The 9,500-nt window shown below is 48.1% G+C and overlaps 1 protein-coding gene across 1 annotated transcript; it reads right to left on the bottom strand.

Annotated features, from left to right (window-relative positions):
• Window positions 536–8,919, bottom strand: PTPMT1 (protein tyrosine phosphatase, mitochondrial 1). Its single transcript, NM_001244377.1, has 4 exons — window positions 8,539–8,919; window positions 8,357–8,437; window positions 3,069–3,260; window positions 536–876 (listed from the first exon to the last, which is right to left on the bottom strand). Exons 1-4 carry the CDS (start codon window positions 8,710–8,712, stop codon window positions 718–720), a joined length of 606 nt encoding a protein of 201 aa, NP_001231306.1. The 5' UTR covers window positions 8,713–8,919; the 3' UTR covers window positions 536–717.

Raw genomic sequence — 9,500 nt, forward strand, 5'->3', positions numbered from 1 at the left:
GTCAGGCTGAATCCCATACTTTTCTACGTGCAGGATCACTGCTCTGAAAGTGAAGAGAGCCCCAGAGAGCCAGGGAATAAGGATTCTGGCAGTGGCAAAGAGCCAGAGCTGTGTATTTCTCTTCTCTTGTCCTAGTGTTAGGTGTCTTTGAGTTATGAGGCTAAGTATCATTAGGCACAACATCAAGTGCAGAACATATATTTTTGAGCTTCAAAATTAAGAAACTCATCCCTGGAGTTCCCATCATGGTTCAGCGGTAACAAACCCCACTGGTATCCATGAGGACACAGGTTCGATCCCTGGCCTCCCTCAGTGAATTAAGGATCTAGCATTGCCTTGAGCTGTGGTGTAGGTTGAGATGCGGCTTTGATCCCATGTTGCTGTGGCTGTGGTGTAGGCAGCTGTAGCTCCGATTCGACCCCTAGCCTGGGAATCTCCATGTGCCACGGGTGTGGCCCTAAAAAGACACACATACACACAAACACCTCACCCCTGTCCCAGATCCCCATACTCTGGGAATGGAAGCCACACTACATTTTTCTAGCCATACAACAGTGTTATTTCAGGAAAATGAAACAAGACAAAGGGAGCAAAATTAACCATTACTTAGCACATTTCTATTCTGTCAAGTCTAGGCTTAAGCCCCTTTGGTCCTGTTAAACATTTTCATTCTGTAGCAAGCCAGGTTGTCTTGAGGTCTTTCTAAATCCATGTACTTCAGCTCTGTAATGTGTGACAAGTGTCATTCTTTGCTGCCCCTGCAGTGATAACCTTGTGGAACTCTTTGAGGACTTCCAACTGGCCAGGTCTGATGTAGATGTGTGACCGAATCTTGGTGATGGCTCTCACGGCCTCCTCTGGAGTCCAGTTGTACATCTGAAGTGAAGGGTTGAGAAATCAGGGAAAGAAAAGAACAAGTGTTAAGGTGTCCTTGACCCAATAAGTGCTGAATAAAGTTCTCTCAGGATTTCATTTTTCAAAACATTCCAGGAGTTCCCGTCGTGGCGCAGCAGAAACAAATCTGACTAGTATCCACCAGGACCCAGTTTGATCCCTGGCCTTGCTTAGTGGGTTAAGGATCCGGCGCTGCCTTGAGCTATAGTGTAGGTCACAGATGCAGCTTGGATCTGGCGTTGCCGTGGCTGTGGTGTAGGCTGGCGGCTGCAGCTCAGATTGGACCCCTAACCTGGGAACTTCTAAATACCTTGGGTGCAGCCTTAAAAATAGAAAGAAAAAAAAAATTCCATTTTGGGGGAGTTAAAAGCCGTGGCCCACATATTACAAATGGGAGAACACTTTAACCCACTCAGTCAACCAGTCCCACAATTCTTTGCAACAGGTTGGGGAAGCTGCAGGTGGGGGTGGGACACACAAGTCTTTCTACCTAATTCTTGCTCTGCCAAACTCTGAAAATAGAAGGCTGAACACGTGAAGCTGAGATCCTAAATTCAAGCGGGCTTAGGTCTACTAAATGACCTCTCTGAGCTAAGCTGCTGGTTACAAGAGTCCTAGAAAGTATAGAGTCGACGTGTTTATGCAATTTGGCTAGAAAAACAGTACATTTAAAACTTAGCTAGCAGGGTTATTTTTGCAACTGCAGGACACTTACTGGATTTGAGTTCACAGAACCAAGAAAATAAAAATTTTTAGCATGCCAGTTCAATTCTCACTTGGCCCAAAATATCTCCTGACACCCAGTTTCCAGCAAAACAGAGTTGCAATGACCAGAGCTTTAGTATTGTTAAATCATATACTCACCAGGCCACAGTAACACAAGGCCAAGCTGGTAATCTTTATGTTTCCTTTTTCCTTAAACTATCTATGTGACTTAGTAAATACTCTGCATGGGCCACATAGGTAACAAAAATGAGTCAAGCTGAGGATGTGTAATGGGAAATGATGGACTAAAGAATACCGGCTTCTAAATGTTTTTAAAAGCATCCTGGAGTTCTCCTGTTTGGCAGTGAGTTAATCATCCAGCTAGCTTGTCTCTGTAGAGGCATGGGTTTGATCTCCGGCCCGGAGCAGTGGGTTAAGGATCTGGCGTTGCTGCAACCGTGGCCACATAGGTTGAAACTCCAGCTCAGATTTGATCCCTGGCCTGGGAACTTCCATATGCCACGAGTGTAGCCAAAAAGAAGCACCCAGAGTTCTCTTATGGCACAGTGGGTTAAGGATCAGGTGCTATCATGGCAGCAGCTTGGGTCACTGCAGTGGTGAGGGTTTGGTCCCTGGCCCTGGAACTTCTATATGCTGCAAGTACCCCGCCCCCCGAAAAAAAGCATCCCAGCTGCCAGTCATAACAAAGTGATGGGCAAAATTCTGCTGGATCCTCTGTTTCTAGAAACTAATGTCCAGAACTTTACTCTGAAAATCCTTAAGGAAATAAGAGTCCTGTAGAGCTGCACATGATCAGCACTATTAATTATGGTACTAGATTTCCTGACGTTTATAACAAGTGTTTCCAGTCTTTTGCTGGTATTAACATCCTTTACAACTCCTTTTTATTTTTTTGACCTTGCCTGAAGCATGTAGAAGTTCCCAGACCAGGGATCAAACCCACCACAGCAGCAACCTGAGCCACAGCAGGGACCCAACCCAATATGCTGTAAGAGAACTCCTGCAACTCCATTTTTTTTTTTTATATTTGTTAACTTTTATCATATTTATAACAAAACATCTGAGGGAAAATATTCTTTTTTTTTTATAATTTTTTTTATTTTCCCACTGTACAGCAAGGGGGTCAGGTTATCCTTACATGTATACATTACAATTACATTTTTTCCCCGCAACTTCATTTTTTGAGTGCTTGCTCTAGCTCAGTGCTTGACATACTCTTTCAAGCTTCATAACACATTTAGTTTGAGGAAACTGAGCATCAGTGAGAAGAATCCACTTTTGCCTAATCTCATGCAGCTGGCAGGTGGCAAAGCCAGAGGTCATCCTGCCTTCAGAGTTCATGTGCTTTCTACCTTCCAACAGCCTGAAATTGGCCTGCCAGTAGACAATGCTGCAGAGGTTCTGGAAATCTGCTATAAAGGGAGCCAGTCCCAAAAGACCTCTCCTACCTGGATCAGATACGCTGCCACCATAGTGGCACTTCTGGAACGCCCAGCCTTACAGTGCACATAGACAGACTGGCCTTGTGACTGGTACTTGAGAGCAAACTGGACTCCTTTCTGAAGGTTAGCCAAGGTCGGGACTCCAGTCATGTCTACCGTGCTGAGCCGCAGCTGCTCGACTCCTAAATTCTTCCACTCCTGGACCGTAGAAAAGAAAATGAAAAAAGCCTGATGTGAGTGGTAGAAAGATGGGTTCCCAACAGGCAGTAAAGCAACAAGAAAGCTTCATGTTTTACTACAATGTGAATATACTGTTTTCCTAAAAAGAAACTTCTTTTAGAAATGTCTTTAAAGTGGCTGACCTACAATGGTTGGTCTTTCATCAAACAACAGCAGTGTTGCTGAGTTAGAATTACGTCCAAGAGTTCCCGTCGTGGCGCAGTGGTTAATGAATCCGACTAGGAACCATGAGGTTGTGGGTTCGGTCCCTGTCCTTGCTCAGTGGGTTAACGATCCGGTGTTGCCGTGAGCTGTGGTGTAGGTTGCAGACGCGGCTCGGATCCCGCGTTGCTGTGGCTCTGGCGTAGGCCGGTGGCCACAGCTCTGATTCAACCCCTAGCCTGGGAACCTCCATATGCCGCGGGAGCGGCCCAAAGAAATAGCAAAAAGACAAAAAAAAAAAAAAAAAAAAAAAGAATTACGTCCAATATTTAAAGTGTCCTTAAAGTACCATACGGGTATTTGAATCTTTAGCCGCAAAATATGAGTTGTTGTATAGAAATTCATTTACAAAGTTAGGTAACTATTTTTACGTTATCTTGGCACTTGCGCATTGATCCAGCTGCAGGGTTGGGCTACTACATTTTGCAAGAGCTTTCCTTGCATGTTTCCTATTTTTGTTTTTTTGTCTCTCTAGGGCTAAACCCACTGCATATGAGGTTCCCACACTAGGGGTCGAATCGGAGCTATAGCCGCTAGCCTAGGCCACAGCCACAGCAATGCAGGATCCAAGCTGTGTCTGTGATCACCTACACCACTGCTCACCGCAATGCCAGATCCTTAACCCACTGAGAAAGGCCAGGGATTGAACCTCCGTCCTCATGAATGTTAGTCAGATTCTTTTCCACTGAACCACAACAGGTACTCCAAGTCTCCTCTTTTTTTTTACCACTTTTTTTTCTTTTTACGGCCATACCTGCAGTATACGGAAGTTCCCAGGCCAGGGGTTGAATTGGAGCTGCAGTTGGGGCCTATTCCACAGCCACAGCAACATTGGAACCAAGCTGGATCTGCAAATTACGCTGCAGCTTGCTCCAAGGCCAGATCCTTAACCCACTGAGCGAGGGAGGCCAGGGAATCAACCCAAATCCTCATGGATACCAGTTGGATACTGAGCCACAACAGGAACTCCCTTTTTACCACTTTTTTTTTTTTTCTTTTTTTGAGAGGGTATGCAGTAGAAAATAGAGTTATCATTTTAAAATTAAAATAATGCACCTACTTTTTTTTTTTTTTCTTTCTTTCCATTTTTGGCCACACCAAGGCATATTGAGCTCCTGGGCCAGCGATCAAATCGGCACCACAGTCATAACCTAAGCCACAGCTGCGGCAACGCCAGATCCCTAACCCACTGTGCCAGGCCAGGGAATGAACCGCATACCAGCAGCTCCTGATCCTGCTGCGGCACAGCAGGAGCTCCTGCACCTACTTTTTTTAGTGCATTATTGTTACTTGGAAGAAAAGAATATACAGGAGAAATAAGGCCTCTGGCAAACTGTGCAACTTTTTAAATTTTTTATTTTGCCTTAACATTTCAGGTAGGCTCCAGGTACTCTTATTAGTAATCTCTTTAGCTAGAGACTTATGACTCCAAATGAATGCAGCTTGTGAAATTAACAAAAAACCCTGCAAAATCTAACAACCTGTGGCTAATGCATTAGTTACATCAGAAACACCTGGAGAGCTTGCTAAATATTCACATTCCTGGGCCCCAGAATCTCTGAGGGTCGTACTTAGGAATCTGCTATTTTAACAAGACTACTAGATAATTCTTACGCATATTAAAATGTGTGAACCCCTCCCTTGGAGATTTCTTTTCTCTATGCTAGTGGGATAGGATAGCTGCTAGCAAGTATCAATGCCTCACACCCAGGAGTTCCCGTCATGGCGCAATGGTTAACGAATCCGACTAGGAACCATGAGGTTGCAGGTTCGATCCCTGCCCTTGCTCAGTGGGTTAACGATCCGGCGTTGCCGTGAGCTGTGGTGTAGGCTGCAGATGCGGCTTGGATCCCAAGTTGCTGTGGCTCTGGCATAGGCTGGCAGCTACAGCTCCGATTCGACCCCTAGCCTGGGAAACTCCATATGCTGCGGGAGCGGCCCAAGAAATAGCAAAAAAAAAAAAAAAAAAAAAGCCTCACACCCAAAGACTGATCACTTTCTGAGACTGCATGCTTCACAGAACTGACCACATTAAGGAACATTTACCAATTTGGCTAGTAATTCCTAAGGTCTTGTGGGAAGTCCAAGGAACTATTATCCATTCTTTAAAAATGTATGCCATCACTTTTTTTTTTTTTTTTTTTTGGTCTTTTTAGGGCTATACCCACAGCATGCAGAAGTTCCCAGGCTAGGGGTGGAATTGGAGCTAGAGCTGCTGGCCTATGCCGAAGCCACGGCAATGCCAGGTCTGAGCCCCATTCTCCACCTATATTGCAGCTTGCAACAACACTGGATCCTTAACCAACTGATCGAGGCCAAGGATAGAAACTGCATCCTCATGAATACTAGTTGGTTTCTTAACCTGCTGAGCCACTATGGGAACTCCTTGTCAATATGTTTTTTTTTTAATTTAATAGTTGATTTACAATGTTCTGTCAACTTCTGCTGTACAGCAAAGTGACCCAGTTTTTTTATGTATATATATATATATATATATATATACACATTCTTTTTTCTTATAATATTTTCCATCACAAGTGATTGGATATAGTTCCTTGTGCTATACCACAGTACTGATCAATATATTTTATTTATTTGTTATTATTTCTGTTGTTGTTGTTCTCTTAGGGCCGCACCTGCAGCATATGGAAGTTCCCAGGCTAGGGGTACAGCTGCTGCCTATGCCACAGCCATAGCAATGCAGGATCCAAGCTGAGTCTGCAACCTACACCTACACTACAGCTCATGGCAATGCTGGATTCTTAACCCATTGAGTAAGGCCAGGGATCAAACCCTCATCCTCACTGATACTAGTCCTATTTGTTAACTGCTGAGCCATAATGGGAACTCCCTGATCAATACATTTTACTTTTTTGTTGTTGTTGTTGTTGTTGTTGTTGTTGTTGTTGCTGCTATTTCTTGGGCCGCTCCCGCAGCATATGGAGGTTCCCAGGCTAGGGGTTGAATCGGAGCTGTAGCCACCGGCCTACGCCAGAGCCACAGCAACGCGGGATCCGAGCCGCATCTGCAGCCTACACCACAGCTCACGGCAACGCCGGATCGTTAACCCACTGAGCAAGGGCAGGGATCGAACCCGCAACCTCATGGTTCCTAGTCGGATTCGTTAACCACTGCGCCACGACGGGAACTCCTTTACTTTATTTTTAATTAAATTTTTATTTATTTATTTTTTGTCTTTTTGCCTTTTCTAGGGCCGCTCCTGCAGCATATGGAGGTTCACAGGCTAGGGGTCCAGTCAGAGCTGTTGCTGCTGGCCTACGCCAGAGCCACAGCAATGCCAGATCCTAGCCGTGTCTGCAACCTACACCACAGCTCACGGCAATACCAGCGGATCCTCAACCCACTGAGCGAGGTCAGGGATCGAACCCTCAACCTCATGGTTCCTAGTCAGATTTGTTAACCACTGAGACATGACAGGAACTCCTGATCAATACATTTTAAATGTGAGTCACAAATATTGTTAAGATCTCAAAAATTTAAATTGAAGTAACTGCATGTTCATCAGGCTCTATCAGTACAGAAAGATAATTGTGGGGTGCTAAAAGAAGTCAAACACTACAAAGATAGGGCAACATCAATAATCATTGCAAAGAGTTCTACAAAGAAGCATTCACATTTAATGAAAATTATGTCTTAGGCCTGAATTTTATGACAATGCTTTGGAGTTCCACTATCACCTCTAACATATGAATAAAAATTCCCTCAAATTGGACTTCCCTGGTGGCCCACCAATTAAGGATCTGGTTTGCCATTGCTGTGGCTCAGGTCACTGATGTGGCTCGGTTTGATGGCCTGGGAACTTCTGCATGCAGTGCCCCCCACCCTACCCCCAATCGCTCAAATCAAAGCTAAATGCAGTCTTTCCAGTGGGTTGTTCCATGGTAAATTTACCGGAGATAGGGGGTAGCATTTGATTTTACAGTTTATGGGGCCTTCATCTTGAATATCTAACAGTGTCTGATCCATACTTAGTTCTCCTTAAGTGTTGAGTGAATGAAAGCAAGCCATAGAAAAGTTGCCTTTCAGATCTCATTACTGATTTGAGTTACCAAAATTAAGAATACATTTGTGTGGAGTTCCTGTCCTGGTGCAGGTGAAACGAATCCGACTAGGAACCATGAGGTTGTGGGTTCCATCCCTGGCCTCGCTCAGTGGCATTAGCAGTGAGCTGTGGTGTAGGCAGCAGACGCGGCTGGGATCTGGCGTTTCTGTGGCTGTGGTGTAGGCTGGCAGCTTGTAGCTCCGATTGGACCCCTAGCCTGGGAGCCTCCATATGCCCAGGGTGCGGCCCTAAAAAGCAAAACAAAAACAAAAAAAAAGCAGTGCACAAAGTAGAAATCAGAGTTTGTCAACTCTACATTTAAATGCCTTTCACGGAGTTCCCGTCGTGGCGCAGTGGTTAACGAATCCGACTAGGAACCATGCCTTGCTCAGTGAGTTAAGGATCTGGCATTGCCACGACCTGTGGTGTAGGTTGCAGATGCGGCTCGAATACCACGTTGCTGTGGCTGTGGTGCAGGCCCGCAGCTGTAGCTCCAATTAGACCTCTAGCCTGGGAACCTCCATATGCTGCAGGAGCAGCTCTAGAAAAGGCAAAAAGACAAAAAAAATAATAATAAATGCCTTTCACATCAGTTTCTATTTCACGAGGTTTCTGCCCGTAGCCGCAGTCATTTAGGTTTAGAGGAGGCAAAAAAGCCGGGATCGCCGGTCACTGAGGCAAGGTCATCTACCCACCCCCTCCCCCAACGTCCTCCCGCTCTCCCAGGCTCAGAGTGGGGAGGCAGGCGGGCGCCCGGCCCCAGCTCCGCCCACGGGCCCCGGCGCCTCACCTTTGAGGAGTTGCACAGGAACCTCGTCTCGTACTCCTCATTCATGGTGATCACCCCGCGCACGTTCTCGTCCTGAACCAGCTGCCGAGGCAAAGAGGGGGCTCAGAAAGGGCCGCCGAGGCCCGGGAGGCGCTCGCCGGGCTCCCAGCCCCGGCGCGACCCTGCTTCCCGGCCCCGCTCACCCGGCGCGTCATGCTCCGCAGCGGCAACGCGCCCAGCAGCACCGTGGAGTCGATGCGGTTGTACCAGTCGCGGTGGGCCCGGCCCGGCACCTTCCCGCGGAACAGGGTGTACAGCAGCGTCGGGTAGAAGAGCACCCGGGCCAGGCCGGCCTCCAGCAACGTGCCGGCCGCCATCCCACCCCACCCGGCCCAGCGCAGTGACGACCTGCCCACCCCCGCGGTGGGCGGCCGCGAGGAGGGCCAGGAGGGCGACGAGGCCGAGGACTGAGAGTCCTCCGCGGCCTCCCGCGTAGGCTTCGCAGCAGGCGCGGGCCCCTCGAGCGCCGAGACCTTGGGCCAGGACTCCGGGGACACGTCGGGACAGCCTGGGCCCCCTGGGACCGGCCCCATGGCTCGGGGGGAGGGGCCGCCGGCCTCGGGGGAGGGACCCAGGCTTCCTGGGCGGGAAACTGGGACCCTGGCCGAGGAAGGACCCTTGTTGGGCCCGCGTTTGTGAATCTACCGCGTATGAAACTGTGACCCCTGCTTGTGGCCAGGGATTTCCCCCCCCCACTCCCTCGGGAGGGGGCTGTGACTTCAGGTGAGGGGGCTTCTGACCCCTGCGTGTGGAACTGTGACTAAGGTCAAGGGAGGCGGGGCCCTGGCCGAGGGCGGGTGGGCCTGTGACCACTCCCCCCACCCCCACCCTGGCCTAAGGGAGGAAACCGTGATACCAGGTGAGAGTGTGACTGCCAAAGGGGAGACTTCACCTGAAAGAGACTCTGGTAGCAGGGGCCCTGAAGAGGAGAGTGGAAGGGGCTTTGAGTTCTTAAGTAGAGGGGCTTGGTGAAGAGGGCTTGATCCAGAACAAACAGGGGAACTGGGTTCATGTGGCTCCTTCCCAGGCCACCCCCCACCTGCCTGAATCCATGGCTCCCTCCTCCTGACCAAACTGCAGTGTGTATATAATGAAAAAAATATAA

Source organism: Sus scrofa, chromosome 2 (assembly GCF_000003025.6).
Source record: "Sus scrofa isolate TJ Tabasco breed Duroc chromosome 2, Sscrofa11.1, whole genome shotgun sequence".
NCBI lineage: Eukaryota > Metazoa > Chordata > Mammalia > Artiodactyla > Suidae > Sus > Sus scrofa.